The 22,208-nt window shown below is 48.2% G+C and overlaps 3 protein-coding genes across 4 annotated transcripts; 2 read left to right on the plus strand and 1 right to left on the minus strand.

Moving 5' to 3' along the window:
* Positions 1-11: 11 nt before the first annotated feature.
* Positions 12-16,351, plus strand: LOC108138796. 2 transcript variants are annotated; one of them, XM_017261275.2, is made up of 8 exons: positions 12-1,038; positions 2,624-2,769; positions 2,828-3,157; positions 3,219-3,486; positions 4,088-5,188; positions 5,805-8,320; positions 8,871-14,892; positions 15,515-16,351. In XM_017261275.2, exons 1-8 carry the CDS (start codon positions 372-374, stop codon positions 15,943-15,945), a joined length of 11,481 nt encoding a protein of 3,826 aa, XP_017116764.1. In that variant the 5' UTR covers positions 12-371; the 3' UTR covers positions 15,946-16,351. The 2 variants fall into 2 exon arrangements, with proteins under 2 accessions (XP_017116764.1, XP_017116765.1); XM_017261276.2 differs by lacking the exon at positions 12-1,038 and adding an exon at positions 1,959-2,062.
* Positions 16,352-17,015: 664 nt separating this feature from the next.
* LOC108138798 (transcriptional activator hap3) lies at positions 17,016-18,182 on the minus strand. The gene is made up of 3 exons (XM_017261277.2): positions 18,020-18,182; positions 17,644-17,951; positions 17,016-17,584 (listed from the first exon to the last, which is right to left on the minus strand). Exons 1-3 carry the CDS (start codon positions 18,090-18,092, stop codon positions 17,495-17,497), a joined length of 471 nt encoding a protein of 156 aa, XP_017116766.1. The 5' UTR covers positions 18,093-18,182; the 3' UTR covers positions 17,016-17,494.
* Positions 18,183-18,264: 82 nt separating this feature from the next.
* On the plus strand, positions 18,265-21,905 carry LOC108138723. The gene is made up of 7 exons (XM_017261089.2): positions 18,265-18,422; positions 18,569-18,690; positions 19,152-19,370; positions 19,427-19,910; positions 19,972-20,763; positions 20,836-21,260; positions 21,320-21,905. Exons 1-7 carry the CDS (start codon positions 18,320-18,322, stop codon positions 21,650-21,652), a joined length of 2,478 nt encoding a protein of 825 aa, XP_017116578.1. The 5' UTR covers positions 18,265-18,319; the 3' UTR covers positions 21,653-21,905.
* Positions 21,906-22,208: the final 303 nt, after the last annotated feature.

The following is a 22,208-nucleotide window of genomic DNA, read 5'->3' on the forward strand; positions in this document are numbered from 1 at the left end:
TGTTGTGTGTCGCTGGACGTTTCGTTCGTCGCGCGCTCGGTTGCCAAAAAATCGCGAAAAATGGTCAAAATCCAACGCCCGCCCAGAGCCATCAAGATTAGCAATTGCAGAGCAGTTGCAGAGTGCCATGTGTGAAGTGCATCCGCAGTTGTAAAATGCCAATGCCAAAGGACAATAGCAACAATGCCAGTTCGATACATACACACAGACGAGGGCCGATGAAAAACTGGTATATAAAAGACGCCAAAAGCTTGCGAAAAAGAGAGCAAACGCGCCCCTAACTTGGCTGCAGGATATCCAAGAAAAAGCGTCACAAAAACAGGCGACAGCCGTTCGGAGGGACAGGATAAACAAGCAACAAACCGTCCGCGATGTCACAACAACACCACCCCCATCACGCCCATCCCCACTACCACCACTACCCGCCCCCTGCGACGCCCATGTCCCTGCAGCAGCAGCAGCAGCTGCCGCAACAGCAGCAGCAGCAGTCGCAACAGCAGCCGCAACAGCAGCAGCACGCCAATTGGTACTCACATGTTGCTTCCTACCCCACACACCATTCGGCCTTCGCCACCGCCCATCCCACCCCCTGCAAGGCCGCCACCAACAACAACATCCTCATGGGTGCTGGCTATGGTGGATCAGGGGTGCCGGGGGGTGTTGTTAGTGGTGGCACGCAGGGGTATTATGGCGCCGCTGGCGGTGGCCTCAATGTCAGTGGGGCGGCGGTGGGCGTGGGTGTGGGTGGTGGCCCAAGCTACGGCCTTGGGGCCAACACAGTGGCATATGCCCACAACCAACTGCTGCAGTACCAACAGCAACAACAACAACAACAACAGCAGCAGCAGCAACAACAACAGCAGCAGCAGCAACAACAACATCAACAACTTCCGCAGCATCTAAACCCGCAGCGGTCCTATATGGGCCACGATATCATGACCGGCAGCTACCCTTATATCAAAAGCGAACCTCTGGAGGCCTTCCAGCAGCCGCCCAATCCCATGGCCCCGCCCCCAGCGCCAGAAATATTAATAAAATGTGAGTTATAAATTATTATAAATATAAATTGAATACCTAATACACACCATAACTGAATAATTTAATTAGAAACAGTAGCACTCCCTTTAAAAAGTCAGGAAAATAATGAGTTTTTCTTGTGTATACTTTTTAATGATACCTACAGGAAATGTATAGAGATGACAATAAATTGTATAATAATAAATGTAATTAATTGGAATATTTACCATTAAGTATATAGGCAAATTAATTTTCCATGATACGAACGCAATTACTTAACTATACCTATGATAATCCGTTAAATTACGTTAAGAAATTACAAATCTCTTTAAAATAAGGTAGGGCAGTTCCGAAAACTTAAGCGCAAAATCCATTTTCGCCATTGAAACAGATACAAACTTACTTGGGGCCATTTTTCCTATAAGTAGCGTAATTTCATCTCCGTTTTGGCGTCGAATCAATAAAACGTTTGTTGAGTTTCGCTGAGGTTTGGCGTTTGTTTCGTTCGGTTGGTTTTCGGATTGGGGGATTCGGATTCGGTTTCGGATTCGGATTCGGTTCTGTTGCTCGTCTTGCTCGTCAACCTACGGCTCTGTATCTCTATCTCTGCCCCCCGTTCGGTTCGGTTCCGTACCGGACAATTGTGTTCTGTTCTCTCGGTACGTTTGCCTGTCTATATGTACATACGTATGTATCCATTTAGCAAATGTATACTCGGATAGATGCTTTATACTACCGGCGTAACCTATTCAGTTCAGTTCAGTTCAGTTCGATTCGATTCGTACGCACACACATACATATGTACATATAACCCAAACCCAATAAGTGTGCATATCATCTCCCTCTTTCGGTTTTCGGAATGGGTTGTTGTTGTTATTGGGGTTGTGGGGCACGAAATGGGGACTGTCTTCCAAGTCGCATCTTATGTAACGTGCTCCCATAGACTAACCTAAAAATTATTGGTTCCGCCCCGAACTCCCGGCACTGTCAATTTAATGGGCGTGTAGGTGGGGCGGAATCAAGAGAGTATATCAAATATTATTAGGTACGCATAAAATACATAGTAATGATATTACTATAATTGATATATTTGCTTTTAATTTGAAAATATATATATACAAGTCTCTTATCTATTGTTTTTAAAAGTATTTTTATTTAGTTCAAATGTTGAAAGGCCAAGTTGGTAGGCCATAAATAATGTAAACGGAATAAATATCTGTCTGTCTGCAGAGCACTCTGTTTATTATCTATCAATTTTGTGTAGGCACAATGCATTCTTATCAACCGCCAAAGGGGAGTTCAAAATACAATTCGAAACCATAGAAACAAACAATGGGTACAGAATTTTTCATCTGCGCAGAGTTTTCCGGAACAGTTAATTTTATATTTGTGTAAGACAAGGTAGACCAAAATTATATAATCAAGTAATTATTATAAATAAGAGAACTACAGTTACAATTAATACAAATATTATGTTTATAAATCAATTCTTAGCTCTTTTATTTCGAAAGAGTTTGAAATTACTGTTTGTAGAATTCTTTTCTGTCGATTTTTAACCTTATAGAAATTACTCGTGCAATAAACAACTAAATATTTATTTTTACAGCGGAACCCATTGATGAACATTCCTACAAGTCCAACTATATAGACGACAATACGCCCTTTGCCGACTTTAGCAAGTTCAGCGAATTCAGCGAGGACATGCTGAGTCCCAAGGTGGAGTTGACCGTCAAGGATGAGTCCTACGGAAGGGTAAGTGTTTAGATTTACTTGGCAAACAAACCAACTCATGACCATATCTCCATTTCAGAATTCCAACAGCTTTCTGCGCCGGAAACAGCAGTTGGATCGCAGCGCCGAAAGTCTGCCCATCTGCCAGCGGTGCAAAGAGGTCTTCTTTAAGAAGCAAGCGTATATGCGGCATGTGGCCGAGAGCAACTGCGGCATCCAGGAGTACGACTTCAAGTGCAGCACCTGCCCCATGTCCTTTATGACCACCGAGGAGCTGCAGCGGCACAAGCACCATCACCGGGCCGACAGGTTCTTCTGCCACAAGTACTGTGGCAAGCACTTCGATACGATCGCCGAGTGCGAGGCGCACGAGTACATGCAGCACGAATACGATAGCTTTGTGTGCAACGTAAGAAGCTTGAGTAAATGGAACCCCCGAACCCTGTTTCATAGAATCTTCCGTTTTGCAGATGTGCTCAGTGACCTTCGCCAACCGAGAGCAGCTATATGCCCACCTTCCCCAACACAAGTTCCAGCAGCGTTTCGACTGTCCCATCTGCCGCTTATGGTACCAGACAGCCCTCGAGCTCCACGAGCATCGCTTGGCGGCACCGTACTTCTGTGGCAAGTACTACACGGCCGGACAGTCATCCGCAGCTTCCCAACCGCAGACGCAGTCGCAGCACCAAAATCAGACAAACTACAAGCTGCAAGATTGCCACATGGCGACTATGGAAAGTAAGTTTAGAGGGGAATCTACAAAGGTCCATCAATTATAAGTCTTACATCTGTAATTTGAACGTAATATGTTCAGATTGATATCAATAGTTTTTTAATGCCATAAGCATTTGGGATTCAACTTCATTTAGAGTTCACAAACAAAGCTTATTCCTAAACCTAATCAAATTGTCACAAGAAATTTTCTTTAATTCCCAAAATAAAAACTCAAATAGATTTTTTTTCCAAAAGATAACCCCATGACCTCTACAAGATTTTAATGTTCCATCTTTGACATGACATTATTTATGCTCCGCACTCATAGAATAAAGTTTTGTATTGTTGACCGCTAAAGTTCCGGTACCCATGTTCATTGAATTTTGCATTATCATGCATTTATTTAGCATATTACAGTTATTACACCACTAATGTTAGATAGTTAGTTAACGATAGTTTCTATGGCAATCCCGTTAGCTTTATAAACTACAGTGATGTATGTATTATAGCCAAAAAGTATTTAAATTGAATGAATAATAAACATGCATTTTAAGGGATATACATATAAATTAGAATCGGAAATACAATACTCTTTATCTAACGAGTTATTTCTCTCTAATTTTAGTGCCCACCGCCCCGCATCACAAGGCGAACCCATCCAGCTCCTCTTTGCCGGCCACGGCTGCGCTGAGTTCTCTGCTGCAGCAGCGGCAGGCGAATGCCGATGGAGCGGCCATGTTTGCCGCATCCGCGCTGAAGAACGAGGCGAATGTGAATGTGAATGTGAATGTGAAGCTGGAGCGCAGCTATAGCAACTCGACCAGCGAGTCATCGTACAGCGTTCAGGACAGCAGCTACAACAATGCGTACGGCAGTGATGGCTCGATTCACGGCGGAGCCATCGCCGGACCGCAGGCCCACTCGTCCACGCTGGACGATTCCGAGGACGCACTGTGCTGTGTGCCGCTGTGCGGAGTGCGGAAGAGCACCAGCCCCACGCTGCAGTTCTTCACGTTCCCCAAGGACGAGAAGTACCTCAACCAGTGGCTGCACAACCTCAAGATGTTCCACATACCCGCCGCCAGCTACGCCAGTTTCCGCATCTGCAGCATGCACTTCCCAAAGCGCTGCATCAACCGCTACTCGCTGTGCTACTGGGCCGTGCCCACGTTCAACCTGGGTCACGATGACGTGGCCAATCTCTACCAGAACCGGGAGCTGACCAACACCTTTACCACCGGCGAGGTGGCCCGCTGCAGCATGCCGCACTGCACCAGCCAGCGGGGCGAGAGCAACCTCAAGTTCTACAACTTTCCCAAGGACATCAAGAGCCTGATCAAGTGGTGCCAGAACGCTCGTCTGCCGGTGCAGGCCAAGGAGCCGCGTCACTTCTGCAGCCGCCACTTCGAGGAGCGTTGCATCGGCAAGTTCCGGCTGAAGCCGTGGGCGGTGCCCACCCTCCATCTGGGCGCCCAATACGGCAAGATCCACGACAACCCCAAGAATCTCTATGTGGAGGAGAAACGCTGCTGCCTGAACTTCTGCCGCCGGAGCCGATCCTCTGACTTCAATATGTCGCTCTATCGATTCCCCAGGGATGAGGTGCTCCTGCGACGCTGGTGCTACAATCTCCGCCTGGATCCGGGTGTGTATCGTGGAAAGAATCACAAGATATGCAGTGCCCACTTTATCAAGGAGGCGTTGGGTCTGAGGAAACTATCACCAGGTGAGCTTGTAAATGACACAGCAACACAGAATATAACTTTTTGATATTCCACGAACCAATCGTATTTATACTTTAGCTTATATGGGTAAAGTATAGATATAAATAAATAAATAAATATATATTTAAATAAAGTATAAATATATATAAAATTATATCAGCTAAGGGTTCCGCGGTATATCTAAAAATATAAAATAATATATATGACTAGAATTACCTTTTTAAATACGCTTAAAATAAAATACGCATTTTAAAAATAAGTCTTTGAAAAACGCTGTCAAAGTTGAAATCTTTAAATTATTTAACTTATTTAATACCATCATATTTTCTCCAATTTTTAAAAAATTCAACCTTGTGTTATAAATTCAAGTTAACAAATTAATGTCCTTTTTTTAGTAAACACAAAAATAAGCAGGATTTTTTTTTTTAAATGGTCATTAAAAATCTATAGTTTAATGAGTTTTAAACATTATTCAAAACATTTTATATATAAACCATGACTTTTTAAATTTGAAGCATGATAAAGTACAAATGGTTTGTGGATTTTTTTTTGGCTGTGTAGCTGTGCTATAAGTGCACATATTTTTATGTATATCTATAATGGATTTCTTTGTTGCAGGAGCGGTTCCAACGCTCCACCTGGGCCACACGGACACCTTCAACATCTACGAGAACGAACTGTGGCCGCCACCGACGGCCTCATCCAGTGGCATCCAGCAGCAGCACCAACAGCAGGCGCAACATCTCACCTCGCAGCACGCGCTGCAGCAGCAGCAGCAGTTGCACAGCAAATCCTACCAGCGCCACTCGGCGGCCTCCACGTCGTCGTCGGCCAGTTCGGCCACCTCCCACTATGTGGATGCGGAGATGAATGCCTCCTATCTGGCCATGGGTGCCGGTGGATCCTCGGCGTTGAATGCCAGCGACAGCATGGACATCTGCTGTGTGCCCAGTTGCGAGAGCAAGCGGCACAACAACGAGAACATCACATTCCACACGATCCCGCGGCGGCCGGAGCAAATGCGCAAGTGGTGCCACAACCTAAAGATACCCGAGGAGAAGATGCACAAGGGCATGCGGATCTGCAGCCTGCACTTCGAGCCCTATTGCATCGGCGGCTGCATGCGTCCGTTTGCGGTGCCCACGCTGCAGTTGGGCCACGACGACGACGACATTCACCGCAATCCGGACGTGATCAAGAAGCTGAACATCCGGGAAACATGCTGCGTGGCCGTGTGCAAGCGGAATCGGGACAGGGATCATGCCAATCTGCATCGCTTCCCGAGCAACGTCTCGCTGCTGACCAAATGGTGTGGCAATCTTCAGCGTCCCGTGCCCGATGGCAGTAAGCTCTTCAACGACGCCATCTGCGAGGTGCACTTCGAGGATCGGTGTCTGCGCAACAAACGGCTGGAGAAGTGGGCGGTGCCCACGTTGATCCTGGGCCACGAGAACATCCCCTATCCGCTGCCCACGCCGCAACAGGTGGCCGAGTTCTATGCCCGACCCACGGCACCCAACAATGGCGAGGAGCAGGGCGAGTGCTGTGTGGAGAGCTGCAAGAGGAACCCCAGCGTGGACGACATCAAGCTGTACCGGCCGCCGGAGGAGGCCTCGGTGCTGGCCAAATGGGCGCACAACCTGCAGACGGAGGCCGCCCAACTGACCAGCGGCCTGCGGATCTGTAATCTCCACTTCGAGGCCCACTGCATTGGCAAGCGGATGCGGCCATGGGCCATACCCACTCTCAATCTGGCCGGCAACATTGAGAATCTCTACGAGAATCCGGAGCACTCGATGCTGTACAAGCGGAGAGCACATGCGAAGACCAAGCTGCCGGCCTCCGTGAAGCCCACTTGGGTGCCCAGGTGCTGTCTGCCGCACTGCCGCAAGGTGCGGGCACTGCACAACGTCCAGCTGTACCGCTTCCCCAAGCTCAATCGCTCCACGCTGGCCAAGTGGGCGCACAACCTGCAGGTGCCCATGGTGGGCAGTGCCCAGCGGCGTCTCTGCTCGGCCCACTTTGAGCCGCATGTGCTGAGCAAGAAGTGCCCGGTGCCGCTGGCGGTGCCCACGCTGGACCTCAACTCACCGCCTGGCCTGAAGATCTACCAGAATCCGGCCAAACTGAAGGCCAGCAAGCTGTGCCTGCAGCGCGTCTGCATCGTGGAGAGTTGCCGCAAGACGCGGGCGCAGGGCGTCCAGCTCTTCCGGCTGCCCCACAATCCCACGCAGTTGCGCAAGTGGATGCACAACATTAAGACGCGTCCGCGGGCAGCGATGCGTGCTCAGTATCGGGTCTGCTCGCGCCACTTTGAGACACACTCGTTCAATGGCCGCCGGCTGAGCGCCGGAGCCATTCCCACGCTGGAGCTGGGCCACGACGACGAGGACATCTATCCCAACGAGGCGCAGGCCTTTGCCGACGAGCACTGCGTGGTGGAGGGCTGCGAGGCGTCCAAGGATCAGGCCGAGGTGCGACTCTTCCGCTTCCCCACCGACGACGACGACATGCTGTGGAAGTGGTGCAACAACCTCAAGATGAATCCCGTCGACTGCACCGGAGTGCGCATCTGCAACAAGCACTTCGAGGCGGACTGCATCGGTCCGAAGCATCTGTACAAGTGGGCCATTCCCACCCAGGAGCTGGGCCACGACGATGCCCAGATCGAGCTGATACCGAATCCCAAGCCGGAGGACCGCTACGTGGATCCGGTGTTCAAGTGCATCGTGCCCACCTGCGGCAAGACGCGCCGCTTCGACGAGGTGCAGATGAACAGCTTCCCCAAGGATCCGCTGCTCTTTCAGCGCTGGCAGCACAACCTGCGGCTGGAGCACCTCAGCTTCCTGGAGCGCGAGCGCTACAAGATCTGCAACGCCCACTTCGAGGACATCTGCATTGGCAAGACCCGACTCAATATCGGATCGATTCCCACCCTCGAGCTGGGCCACGACGAAACGGAGGACCTCTTCCAAGTGAATCCCGCGGAGCTGCAGAGCAATCTCTTCGGTCGCCAGCGGAGGGTTCACGAGGAATCCGGTAGGATAGGCATCAAGCAGGAACTCTCCGAGCCGGAAGATGTTAAGCCAGATGTGACCAACATGCCTGCTGTCAGGGATTCCATTACCAGACAGGTGAGTTCCTCTCTTACGCATACAGCTGCGGTAAATAAAATAGTACTGGAAAGATTTTAATATTTAAAAAAAAACATATTTTAAAAGCATAGAACAACTTTTATTTTAATCTATCATAATGCTTACTTACCAACAAACAAAATGAGGCTTAAAAATCCTTGGATATTGATATTCATTTCCTTGAAATTCATTATTTAATATACTATATGTACTACAATATAGTTAATGATTTAATAACAATTTAAGATATTAACTTAAACAATCTTTGTTCGTCTGCACATTGTAGGGGACTAAAAATATTTAATATCTTACTTATTCTTTAAAATTTGTATTATTTAAATTTAAAAATTATATTTTTTTATATTTTGCCTATGATAAATGTGGAATTTTATATTTTCACCATTAAGGATTAGCTTTAGTTTGTAGTATTAGCCTAACAAAAATATTAAGAAAAACATTTTCAAAAGTTGCTTTATAAGCTCAAAAAGCTACCATTATTTTGACCGCAATTGTACGTCTAAATAAATACTAAAAATGCCTTGCTTTACAGGTGAAGTTCAAGCGAACAGTGTCCGAGCTGAAGTGTTGTGTGCACAGCTGTGGACGCAGTCGTCTGGAGCACGGGGCGCGACTATTTCCCTTTCCCACGGGCAAGCAGCAGCACCTCAAGTGGCGCCACAATCTGCGCCTGGAGCCCGACGAGGTGGATAGGTCGACGCGGGTGTGCAGTGCCCACTTCAACAGGCGCTGCATCGACGGCAAGCAGCTGAGGAGCTGGGCCATGCCCACCCAGCAACTGGGCCACCGGGAGCAGCCGATCTATGAGAATCCCAAGAACATACCCGGCTTCTTCACGCCCACCTGTGCCCTCGGCCACTGTCGCCAGCGGCGGAGCATCGACAACGATCTGCGCACCTATCGGTATCCCAGAAGCGAGGATCTGCTCGAGAAGTGGCGGGCGAATCTGCGTCTGGCGCCGGATCAGTGCCGCGGCCGCATCTGTGCGGATCACTTTGAGGCCCAGGTGCGGGGCAAGCTGAAGCTGAAGACGGGAGCGGTGCCCACGTTGAAGCTGGGCCACGATGAGGGCTTGATCTACGACAATGAGGCTATCAAGGTGGGCCTGAGCCTTGAGGACGAGGAGGGCAGCTCGGAGCTGCCGCGACTGAAGCCCAAAAGGGAGCCAATCGACGAGGCGGAGGCGGAGGAGGAGGAAGACATGGAGGCTGAGGAGGAGCACCACCACGGCCAGGACAACGGGGATGAGGATGAGGATGAGAAAGACGACCACTATTTCGATCCCCTTGAACTGGTCGAAACCTTCGCGGAGCATCCATCTGATGAAGAGGAGGAGGACGAGGAGGAGGAGGATCGAGACGGGTTGGAGGAAGAGGAAGAGGAGGAGTTGGACCACTTCCTGCCGGACATGCCACCCACTCCGCCTCCACTGATCGCACCGCTGCGCCGCGAGAAGCCCGCCAACAATGTGACGCCCATTTGCTGCCTGAAGCACTGCAGAAAGGAGCGCACTGCCTTCCACCTGCTCAGCACGTTTGGGTTTCCCAAGGACCGCCAGCTGCTGCTCAAGTGGTGTGCCAATCTCCACCTGGATCCGGACGACTGCATCGGCCGGGTGTGCATCGAGCACTTCCAGTCGGAGGTGCTCGGCACCCGCAAGCTCAAGCAGAACGCAGTGCCCACTCTCAATGTTGGACACGATGAGCCACTCAGGTACTCCTGCAATGGCCTGCATCTGGATCGGGAGCAGTCACCGGCACAGCAGTCGGTTTTTCGGCTTTGGAGCCTGAAACACTGCCGCAAGAGGAAGCTAACAGAGCCGCCGGACATTCGCCCCACCAAGTGGAGCTCGATGGAGGTGCACATGATGCGCAAGATCAAGATGGAGATGCAGATAGAGCGGGAGATCAAGCTGGAGATGCAGTTGGTGAGGGAGATAAAGACGGAGACGGAGGCGAAGACTCCAACGAAGAATCAGAGGGAGAGTAAGCCGGAAAGGTGTTGCATCAGCAGCTGTGCCAACGAGGACGTTAGCCAGTTACTTCCAATGCCCGAGGAGCAAACTCTTTGGAGAAAGTGGCAGCACAACCTGCACCTACCGATGGACACGGTTCCCGACAAGATTCGCGTTTGCCTGGAGCACTTTGAGGCGCAGTTTGTGCACAATGGAAAGCCAACGGAGCAGGCAGTGCCCACATTAAAGCTGCCCCAAAGCAATTGCCACTTTTACAGAAATACTGGCTCATGTTTGGTGACCGACTGCACGAGTTCCTTAGCGGATTGCTTGGTGGACTTGCCTGGCAATATGGTCATAAGAGCGGACTGGTTGTCCTATCTGAAGCTACCTCCCAGCAACGAGGGTTTACTATGTGGTGCCCACTTTATGGAACTTTATGAGAATGTGGACTTGCCGAAAGTTGTGTCTGCTAAAGATTTCGATGAGCTGCAGTTCACTTCAGACGAACTCCAATGCGCTGTGCCCGGCTGCTCCTCCAGCTCCAGATCGAAGGATCTTCAGCTCGTTCCGCTGCCAGAAGAGGAGGTGAAGCTATTCAAGTGGCTGCACAACACCAAGATGGCTTACGATCGCTCGCGGCACAAGAGCTATCGCATCTGTCTGCTGCACTTTGAGCCATCGTGTTTGGAGGTGGACTTTCCGAAAACTTGGGCCATACCCACTTTGCATCTCAATCATGGGGATAAGATTCACCCGAATCCCAGGCAGGAGTCGCGCAGTGACACCCCCAATAGCAACTCCAGGCTGACGCCGCTGAGGATTAAGACAGACCTCGCTTCGCTGGGCAGCCCGTGTGCCAGTGCGAGTCCAAGTCCACGCGGCAGGACGAGGATTTGCTGCATTCCCACTTGCGGACAGTTTGGGAACAGTCAGGTGAGACTCTACCGCTTCCCCACCGACGAACAGGCCCTGCTGCGTTGGCTGGTGAACACACAGCAGCAGCCGCGCCTGGTGGATCCCCTCGAGCTGTACGTGTGCCAGGCGCACTTCGAACCCGATGCCATCTGCAAGAAGCAGCTACGCAGCTGGGCAGAGCCCACCCTGAAACTGGGCCACGACGGGCATGTGATCCCCAATGCCAGGCACAATGGCAACATTGCCGACAGCCAGGAGACGGAGCAGGCGATGGCGTTCATCCGGCAGCGCTACTGCTCCGTGCTGACCTGTTTCCAGGCCGAGGGCAGTGGGGTGCGGCTGTATGAGTATCCCAAGGACATGGCAACGATACGGAAGTGGGCGGCAGCATGCCGACATCGGTCCATGCAGGCCAGCAGTCATGGCTTCCGGGTGTGCCAGTCGCACTTTGCTCCGGCTTGCTTCGATCCCAACACTTTGGATCTGATTGACGGGTCCGTGCCCACGCTGGAGTTGAGCAGGGATGACATTGAGCGGCACTGCCTGGTGGCGGGATGTGCGAAGGAGGCGGTTGGCGAACGGTTGCGCTACTACAAGGTGCCCAAGACTGCGGCTCAGCTGGATGCGTGGAGCAACAACCTGAAGATCAGCGCCGTGGATCTCGTCCAGGGGGATCAGTTCATCTGCGAGCGTCACTTTGAGTCCTTTTGCTTTGGTGCCTACAAGGGACTGCGCCCGGGAGCACTGCCCACCCTCCACCTGGGTCACGACCACGAGGTGGAGATGTTGCCCAATCCCGAAAGTCTTTGGCAGTCCAAGACGGAGGTGTGCTGTGCCCCCGGATGCGGGCGTATTTGGCAGCCGGGAGACACTCCGCTCAGTGGATTCCCCAAAGTATGGGCCCTGGCCGACAAATGGATGTACAATCTGCGACTGAAAGTGGCCAAGGAGCAGCTTGGCAGGCTGAAGGTGTGCAGTAGCCACTTCGAGGACTCCCTCTTCGATAGAAATGGTTTGATCTTCGGAGCAATGCCCACTCTGCAGCTGGGTCACGACTCATCGGACATTTTCCACACGGACAAGCAAAGTCTGGGCAAGAGTTTGAAGCTTTCCAAGCGTGCCCACGTGACGGAGGCCCACTGCTGTTATCCCGCGTGCAAGGAGCTGTCCAAGAACTTGTCGTTCCATCTGCCGCAGGAGGAACACCTTCGCGCAGCCTGGCTGCGTCACTTGGACAAAGAGGAAGATGGGAATGCGTGTGGTGTGGCCATGCTCTGTCCACTGCACTTCGTCATCCTGTATGAGCACAGTGTGAAAAGCTTCCCGGAGCATGTTCCAGATCGCCTGCTCGAGGATAACTACCACTTGGCCAGGAGCAACAGGCGCGTCAAGATCGTGAGCTGTGCCGTCAGGGGTTGCAACATGATCCGGCCCCGGGACAAGGTTCTCCTGCACGGATTGCCGCAACGGAGGGACATTCTGAAGATGTGGGTGGACAATGGCCAGCTGGAGATCTCGGAGCAGCAGCAACAGTACATGCTCAAGGTGTGCCGCAATCACTTTGAGCCACGGTGCTCGTTCGACGACCGACGGCTGCATCCCTGGAGCGTTCCCACTCTCCACTTGCCGGCAGAGCCAGTGCATCAGATACCCAGCAAGGAGGAGTGGCTGGAGATGACGGCCAAACTGAGCCACGAACCAGAGGCCATCGTGGAGGAGGAGCTGCAGGAGCTGCAGGATGAGGGTGACTCCCTGTTGGAGCCCATTGTGAGGATGGAGCACGTGGAGTCCGAGGAGGAGTTGGAGGAGATGCAGGCCCTCGAGGTGCTGCTGGAGGTGGGTCACGTGGAGCGCATGGACAGCTACGAGAAGGTGGACACCACCGAGCATGCCAACTACCAAACCGCCAACACTCGAAATCAGTACAATGCCAACCACTGTGCCGTCGAGGGATGCCAGGTGACCGTGGAGGATGTGGACGGGACCATCAAGCTGCACAAGTTCCCCGCCTCCGCGGAGGCCGCCCAGAAGTGGATGCACAACACCCAGGTCGACATGGACGAGAAGTTCTGGTGGCGCTATCGCATCTGCAGCTACCACTTCGACCAGGAGTGCTTCCAGAGTGCCAGGATCAAGAAGGGTGCGATGCCCACGCTCCTTTTGGGGCCCAACAGACCGGACAAGCTGTACGACAATGAATTCGCCGTGCAGGAGGCCGAGGAGCCGCCACCCTTGGCGGCAGATCTCCAGCCGGAGGAGGACGAGCACGAGCCGCCGACCAAGTTGTGCCTGCCGCCACCGGCTCCTCCCCGCAAGTCCAGCAAGTTTTGCCAGATTGAGGGCTGCAGCAATCACCTGACCACCGAGAACATGACGCTGCACAAGTTCCCCCACTCCGAGGACATGTGTCTCAAGTGGCAGCACAACACGCAGGTGCCCTTCGATCCCTACTACCGCTGGCGCTATCGCATCTGCAGTGCCCACTTCCATCCGGTGTGTCTGGTCAACATGCGACTGGTGCACGGCAGTGTGCCCACCCTCAAGCTGGGCACCAAGGCTCCTGCCGAGCTCTTCGACAACGACTTCGAGGCCATCAACATGCGGCTGGACAAGCGGACGGGAATGGATCGGGAGTCCAGTGGCCTGCAGATCAAGGAGGAAAGGGAGGAGGACGAGGACGAGGACTCCTCCATGCTGTACCTAGAGCCCGAACTGCAGCTGCACGAGGACCAGGAGGAGGTGGAGATGCCCTTTAGCCAGTCCAAGTGGAAGAGCCAACTGCGCCTGCCCATGAAGCAGGAGAAGCAGGAGAAGATGTACTACAACCAGGTGAAGTCCGGCTACGACAAGTGCTCGCTGAGCCACTGCCAGCGGCAGAGATCCCAGCACGGCGTGCACATCTACAAGTTCCCCAAGTCGAGACGCCAGCAGGAGCGCTGGTCGCACAACCTCCGCATCCGCTACGACGAGCGGCGGCCCTGGAAGTTCATGATCTGCAGCGTGCACTTCGAGCCGCACTGCATCAGCCTGAGGAAGCTGCGCCCGTGGGCGGTGCCCACGCTGGAGCTGGGCGACAATGTGCCCGCCAAGATCTTCACCAACGAGCAATGCCGGGATCTGTCCACCGATCGCAGCGAGGCGGACAGCGAAGGCGGTGACGACAATGGCGACGAGGATGGCCTGCAGGAGGACGAGGACGAGGAAGACGAGGAGGAGCAGGAGGTGGAGGAGGAGGAGGATGAGTGTGACGAGGACTTGGAGCCGGAGGTTCGCGTCAAGCGGGAGCGGCGTTCCAAGCTGGACCCATGGCCTCCGGGTCAGGTTCCGCCCTGGAAGGTCAAGCAGTGCTGCCTGCCCTACTGCCGTGCCTTCCGCGGTGACGGCATCAAGCTCTTCCGGCTGCCCAACAACCGCATCTCCATCCGCAACTGGGAGCTGGCCACGGGCATGGTCTTCAAGGAGTCCCAGCGCAACACTCGCCTCATCTGCAGCCGCCACTTCGAGCCGGAGCTGATTGGAGTGCGGCGCCTCATGCGCAACGCCATTCCCACCCGCCATTTGAGTGCCCAGGGAGCGCCGGCTGCTGTCAAGCGGAAACCGGATCCTCCCGTCCCCGTGGCCACCTGCTGCATGGCCGACTGCCATCACAATGGAAACGTCAAGCTGCACAAGTTTCCCAGTGGTAAGTGAAACACTTTTTGCAAGGGAAACTCGGATATTCTGTTTTTATTAGGGACCATAACCATTGCAATTATTAAAAAAAAATTATTAAATCTGTTCTATTTTTAAGGTAAAAATTTAAAATAAATACATGTTTTTTAATTAGTATAATTAAAATCAAAAGAAAGTTATTTTTCAAGTTTTATTATAAAACGAAACTTATTTTCCAATTTTTAATATAAAATTGTTATAACAAATTGTTATAAATTGAAAAATATGTTTTGTCTGTCAAGTTTTATAACAAAACTTGGACCAATAACTCTTACTTTTAATTTTTATCAAAAAAATTTTTGTTATATTTGTACTTTAATTTTGGAAAGATGTGTATAATATCCTCATTAGTTTAAAAAATATTTCCATTTTTATTTACAATTTGTATAATCAAAATAATAAAAGCAACTTTATTTTTGTTGTACAAATTGACAACTGGGTTTAATTTTTTAATTTTTATAATAGAAATTAGTAAAGAAATTAATCGCGCTTTCTTATATGCCATAAAAAATCAAGAAATTTAACTTTTTTTTCAGTTTGAATTTTTTTTACTTAAATTATTTGTAACTCAACAAATCTTTTATTTTTTGTAGATCCCACGCTGCTTAGGCAGTGGTGCCAAGCTCTGAGGCTCACGGATACGCAGCGGTATCGGGGCAAACACATCTGCTCGGTTCACCTGCCCACCGACAAGACGGTTAGCTGCGTTGTCTGCGGCGTGGACAACGTTCAGCTGCCGATGCTGGACTTTCCGGAGCAGCGCAATCAGCGCGCCAAGTGGTGCTACAATCTCAAGATCGAGGCCATACCCAAGTGGGACCACTCCAAGCACATCTGCCGTCGTCACTTCGAGTCCCATTGCTTTGTCCAGCCGGATGAACTGCGTCCGGGAGCGATTCCCACGCTGCATCTGGGCCACGACGATACGAACATATTCCTCAGCGACTATGCCACTGGTCCTTCGACAATCGGCAATCGGATCAAGGACGAGCCCCTGGACAACGACGACATGCTGCTGGTTTAGGCCACCCACAAGGAATCATTTTAGCCTAGTTTTAACTGTAGACCTTTTTGTACATCCATTGTACCAATGCCACATCACGTCTTCTAGTTTTACCATGTAGTCTCTACCGGTGATTTTAATGCGTTATTAACTCGTAAGTGGCTTTAGGATAGAATGCCATACAAAGAAACAAACAACACACACAATGTTCCTTAAGTTTTTGTTTTTACTTTTTATACATCGTACTTTAACTGTGAAAGAAATGTGTTTTAGTTTCCATGATACATATACACATATACATATATATATATAAACTATAGATACATACGTATTATGTAATATCCTTGAGCGTATATGTGTAGACCTGTAGAAGATGACCCAATAATAGATGGTGTTTTTCTAAATATACATATTAATGAAAACGAAACTAATTGAATTGAAGAGGGTTAATCATAATAAAACATAAAGCTTTTATTTTGGGGGGATAGGCTCAGAATATCGGAAAACAGCAAGTAATTGTTTTTCAAATTAATTTTTTTTTTGTAATTTCATAAGAATTTGAGTTTTTTAAAGTGAGAAGTTAACCAGTTTGATGTTGAATTTTACAAACGGGTAAGTTTCTCTTTTTAATATATTCCAATTTGACATACATCGTTTTAAAAATTTAAATATTCCATTTTAAAAGTAACGGGTTTTGTATACGATATTCGTGTTGTAAGTTCTCATCGCATCCAATCTGAAACACAAGTTGGCAGGTCAAACAGCTGATTTTTGCCAATACAAACAAGACTTGTTTAAAACTATTTGTGTATCAAGAAAATAATCTTGTAAAACTGTAATACTTTATTATAGGGAAATAGAAGCATAGAATTAATTCGAATTTCACAATGGAAGGAGAAACTTCAACAGAAGAAAACTTTCCAATGAAAGAAGTCCAAGTCAAAGAGGAGTCTCAAAGCGAAGAGGAATTTCTATCAGACGATGATTTTCAGCCAGATATCCTAGTTAAAGAGAAGCCTTGAGGCCTAGGAAACTGCCGTCCCGGTTTCCGACGACAGTAAAAAATAGCTTAAAAGAAAAAACTATTGAAATTTTCAAAAGTATTGTTTATGAACACTGAAAAGTGATATCTGATTTGGATATTTTTGGTTATATTATGGGTAATTTTTCTTATTTCGTATCTGTCACATTTTATATCCATTAATCTTACAAATATGTATACCTTATAACTTGAGTTTGACTAAATGTTGGGGAGAGTGCAGAGTTACAAATTGTAAAAAAAAAGATGACATATATTACTTAAACACTAATTGATAGTTTTGGCGGGAAAGTGTTTACTTAAAAGCTAATTTTCTAACTTTGTTCCAAAATATTCAAAGATGATGTAAAGATTAAACAAATATTAATAAAAAGGAGGGGATTTAGATATTATACTTTAAAAGCTAGTAAGAGGAATTAAAAAAGATTAGTACTTCGGTATATAAAGAAACGCTTTAAATTATCCTAAGAATCTAATTTAATGCCAAAACTACGTTGGGAAGATGAACTGCCAATGTTGGCGAGCCTGAGGCTACTGCTTTCCCGCCTCGTTCGCGGAAGATCCGTCTTCGTTATGCGGGTAGCCGGCGTCCAGGAAGAGATTGCGATCCGATTTATTTGACTGCAATGGAACGGGGGCTTGGATTAGAGCTGATGGTGGTGGAAGGTGGGCTCACATACCTCTCGGTACTTTTGCAGGTAGATGGACAGTGGTTCCACGTAGTTGTCGAATCCCAGATTGCTGAAGGCCACCAGCAGGTCGTCCCCGTTGACCGTCTTGCGATTCTCAGCCACGCTGCGTTCGATGGCCTCGCTGCTGATGAAGGATATGAACTCGGAGACGCACTCCTGGATGCACTCCCGCGCGTCCTTGGCAATCTTGCCGTTCTGCGGCACCGGCACCTTCATGATCTTGATGATGTTGCAGATGGGCAGGAAGCGGTCCTGTTCGCGCAGCATAATCCCCCCATCCTGTTTGTCCGATTCGTCTGCGGAGGGGGAGAAATCAGAGTAACTTGTAGGCAAATTCCCAGTGCGCAGTTGAATTCCCACTCACCACCGGAGGCCTCGTCCTCCTCCTTGACCAGCATGTCGTTCAGATACTGCTGCGAGTCCTCGCTATTGCTCATATCTTAAGATTTGCGCTGATTTCTTCAAAGGATTCGGTTTTGTTTACTTCACTTTTTTTTTGCGTTTTACTGTTAGTGGTGGTGGCTTAGCTCGCCTATCGATATGTGTATTTTAAGCGATAGTCGCTTGGCGAGGTCCGGCAACGCTGTCAACTATCGATAGCCAGATAGATCAGCGAACGGATCGCAGCGGTATATTTGTTGCATGCATCCTCAAAAACGGAGAAATGCGCGTGGATCTCGCTTTGGTCAAGGAGGAAATGGAAGTGGATGAGGTCAAGTTGGAGCCGCAGGACGATTTGCAGGACAGTGCCATCGACATTCTAAGCGGTAAGCTTGCAATTTGCTCTCCGCTCACATGGGGTATGTGTGTGTGTGTGTGTGTGTGCAGCTGGGTGCGCAAGTATGGGTGTCGCTGTTCTATTACGCACTATACCGTTAACTTTTAATTTGTGCTTATTTTCGCAAAACTTTAGCATGTGATACGTTGAAAATCCTTGAAGAGGGTTCCAACATGATAACCTTGCCGGTCAGGGACCGCCCGGAATCGGAGGACGAGCGCAAATTCATCGCCAGCCTCGGACTCGATCCGCAACAGGTAAATATAACCTCAAAAGCACGCCCACACAAGGGAGAGGAGGATCGGTATAATTTCGGGATAAGTTTTTGATTCTGACGAATGGGTGATTCTGATAATTGTGACCCCTATGTACATATGTATGTACAAATTGTTTATAATCATTTCACCACTTTTGCTCAATTAAATCCTTCTCAACCGCGTTGTTCTATATGTTTACATAGGCAGTTCTATAAAAAACCGATTAGATAGGAGGGAATATTTAAAGTGGTAAAATATTATTGCAAATAAATGTGTTAATCAAGATGTTGTTTTATACGACTTGTAGCCGAAACTCAAAAAGAGAAAAACAATTTTATAAATTTCTTTTTGGGTTGGTTAATTTTAATATGTATATCATTTAAAATTAAAAACTAAAAATTATCTGTATTAAGCAAACTTGTCCAGATCAAAAATAGTTTACATTTTGCATTTCATTGCAGTTACAGGTGTCTTTGGAGGAGAACATAACGCCAAAAAAGTGCCACATTTGTCACTACGTGCTTGAAAATCAATTTGAGATCTCGGGCCACCAAGTCAACCATGAAATGAACCGTCATTTCTGTCGCCTGGGATGTGGCATGTGGCTGGACACCCTAGAGCAGACCCTCGAGCACGAATATCGCCAGCACGCTCAGCCAGGACATGTTTTCTGCTGTAGGGTAAGCTATTATGATCATAATAATTTTTATTTTATTTACTAAAAAGCTATTTTCAGGTCTGTGATTACTTGGCCAGAGACGCGGATTGTCTGGCCACCCATATGCAAAGGCACATTTACGTGTATCGTTTTGTTTGTGCCATTTGTCGTCGTCACTTTGAGTCCCAACAGAGCCTTAATCAGCATTGGAACGACGACCAGTACGTCTGCGGGAAGGTGCAGTACATGGCGGGATTAGCCTACAAGGCAGAACTAGTGGCAGTCGGTACACCAGTTTCTGCAGAGTCGCTGTGCGATGTACAAATCAAAGGGGAGCCGCTCAGTTCCGAGGACGGAGTACGAAAGCTATTTGAAAAGAATCCTTCAATCAGCGTTAAACTCGAACCGGAGGACGAGGAAATTCCAAAAGTTAGCATTAAGGAGGAACCTGAGGAGCAGTCCTACAATAATGGTACTAACTGGACAAACATACCCACTCCGCTCAGGAGCAAACTGCGCTTGCCTGCTTTAAGCTCCAACAAATTCCAGACGGACTTAAAAAGTAAACACTTTCAAATTTAATTTGATTTTGATTTGTATTTATCAATATTCCTCTTTGGCAGGTGTGAATTGGAATGATCGGCCTACTTCAAATGTTACGCCCTTAAGCGAGACAATCCCTCTCTCAGTGATGGCTGACAACAGAAGGGTTCTGCAGAATCCTATTCAAGACACGTTGGCACTAAGAAAGACGCCCATCGCAGCAAATATACTGAAAGTATTGCCCAGCAATTGCATGGTCATTAAGTTGCCGGTAAACACAAAAATCTTCAAGATGCCAACCCAAGCTCCAGTTGCCTTAAAGGAATCCCTTACAATTGGTGCAAGTGGGGTGGAAAAGTCAACCAGTGCCCTTAAGATTCCGCAGGCCATAAGTATAACCAAAGTCAGTTCGATGGATGCATCCGTTCCGTCTCCTGTTTCTGTGCTGCCGGCACAGACCCACAATCGGTCCTGCTTCCTCAGTGACGCGTTCAACAAATCGGAAAGCAGGCCCGAATCGATGAAGATCATTTCAGAAATTCGTAATCAAATTCGTCGCATAGAAAAGACGTTGCCTCTGCCGGGAACAGTGTTGCAAACTTCCAAGATCAAGGAGGCTATCCCAGTGCCACCTCCATCGATTGCTTCCGTGGAGGCACCAAAGCCCATTGAACTGATTATCAATCCAATGTCTTTAATTGTGGCGAAGGAGCTGCAGGCCAAGCATCCACTTTATCGTTTTATGTGGACTTGTCCGCAATGCAAGCGATCTTTTGAGAAGCTCTGTGCACTTCGTACTCACTGCACTACAAAGCATGATTTAAGCCAGGAAATGTTCAACAGTCTGAAACTGATCTTAATGCCATACAAAAGTAAGTTGTGGGAAATATTGAAAATAAATATATATAAATATATTCTTATCTTTCAAATTCTCTTTTTCTTAGTACTCTCACAGAATTCATTGGAAACGCTTGTAGAATCTAAGCTAGAAATATCTCAACATGCTCCAGTCCTTGACAATGTTGATAAATTGCCATTTCTGCCAAATGGCAGTGGAGTTGTTGCTCCCCTAACAGATCAGGCATCCGCACTATTAAATATTTGTGATGATTCATCAGCTCCAAAGAAAACCAATGATAAATCAACAGGCTCAAGGAAGTCAAAGAAGAATCAAGCGAAAGGCACAGAGTACCAGTGCACAGAGTGCTCCAAAGTATTTACCACTTTTGGAGCCCTACGCATCCACAAGTCAATTCACACGGGGGAGTTGCCGCATAAGTGCAACTATTGTGATAAGCGCTTCCGAACTCCTGGGCAGGTGCGAGTGCACCACCGTCGTCACACCGGGGAGAAACCCTTTAAATGCAAGGTATGCATTTGAAACTAACACATAAACAGTTTTATATAGTTTTTAATTTCGTTTTGCAGGTCTGCTCATTGGATTTTACTCACCGGGAAACTCTTATTTCTCATCTGTCGCGTCATATTGGGATGAAGCGTTATAAATGCTATGGATGCGATAAATACTTTGTAGTTGTCAGCGGATTACGTGCCCATCGACGCCTCCGGCCGGACACCTGCGGCCAGGTCAAATTTACAGCGCGAGCCCACGGCCCCCGGGTAAGGGTCATCAGGGGGGAGGTGGTCTTCGAACATCACCCAGAACACAATGGCTACCTACGCAGTGAGGATCCGCTCAACATTTTGTCACAGCGCAATCAGACGACGGACTCAGCCCCAGCAGAAGTTGCTGGCGTCTAAACAAATTGTTATGCTTGATTTATTGACCATTATTATCATTACTTTATTAATTGTTTAATTATTAGAATGGCCCAACAATGATATATTTTGTATTTTTTGAAAATACGATCAGAATTAAATTAGGTAAAGGATAGGGATAAAGATCCATAAGACACACTTATTATCATGAATATTCACTGATTTCTAAGAATGCATTTGTGTTTGAACAAAGCCCATGCACATATAAATAAAACTGTTTACAAGAAACAATCAATTAATGAATGACTAATGTGGCAGGGATTTTTAAAATGTTCAGAGCATCTCTTATCAGGCAACTAAATAATCTGGATAAACTGCCCTCTTCGTTTAATTTTCATGTTTCCATGTTTCAAAATTACCAAGTTTCGCAGTGCGCATCGTGATAAAAATGTTGGACGCATATAAATGTCGGCAGTAAATAAAATCAGCGCTAGTTGTTTGTATTTCATCTTTTATTATTTCTTGTCATTTGATTTTTCAGTTTTTTGAAAATGATATATTATTTGTAGGGAATTTTAAACATAATATGTTACTCTTA

The sequence above is a fragment of the Drosophila elegans genome, unplaced genomic scaffold, assembly GCF_018152505.1.
Source record: "Drosophila elegans isolate 14027-0461.03 unplaced genomic scaffold, ASM1815250v1 contig_814, whole genome shotgun sequence".
Classification (NCBI taxonomy): Eukaryota; Metazoa; Arthropoda; class Insecta; order Diptera; family Drosophilidae; genus Drosophila; species Drosophila elegans.

What these genes read in the sequence shown, in the direction of transcription:
- LOC108138723 (XM_017261089.2), top strand. Translation starts at nt 18,320, where the DNA reads ATGCGCGTGGATCTCGCTTTGGTCAAGGAGGAAATGGAAGTGGATGAG. An exon ending in GACATGTTTTCTGCTGTAGG is followed by an intron (nt 19,371 to 19,426) that starts GTAAGCTATTAT and finishes AGCTATTTTCAG; the next exon opens with GTCTGTGATTACTTGGCCAG. An exon ending in ATTCCAGACGGACTTAAAAA is followed by an intron (nt 19,911 to 19,971) that starts GTAAACACTTTC and finishes CCTCTTTGGCAG; the next exon opens with GTGTGAATTGGAATGATCGG.
- LOC108138796 (XM_017261275.2), top strand. Translation starts at nt 372, where the DNA reads ATGTCACAACAACACCACCCCCATCACGCCCATCCCCACTACCACCAC. An exon ending in AGGATGAGTCCTACGGAAGG is followed by an intron (nt 2,770 to 2,827) that starts GTAAGTGTTTAG and finishes TCTCCATTTCAG; the next exon opens with AATTCCAACAGCTTTCTGCG. An exon ending in GGGATTCCATTACCAGACAG is followed by an intron (nt 8,321 to 8,870) that starts GTGAGTTCCTCT and finishes CTTGCTTTACAG; the next exon opens with GTGAAGTTCAAGCGAACAGT.
- LOC108138798 (XM_017261277.2), bottom strand. Translation starts at nt 18,092, where the DNA reads ATGAGCAATAGCGAGGACTCGCAGCAGTATCTGAACGACATGCTGGTC. An exon ending in GGAGGACGAGGCCTCCGGTG is followed by an intron (nt 17,952 to 18,019) that starts GTGAGTGGGAAT and finishes CCCCCTCCGCAG; the next exon opens with ACGAATCGGACAAACAGGAT. An exon ending in ACCTGCAAAAGTACCGAGAG is followed by an intron (nt 17,585 to 17,643) that starts GTATGTGAGCCC and finishes GTTCCATTGCAG; the next exon opens with TCAAATAAATCGGATCGCAA.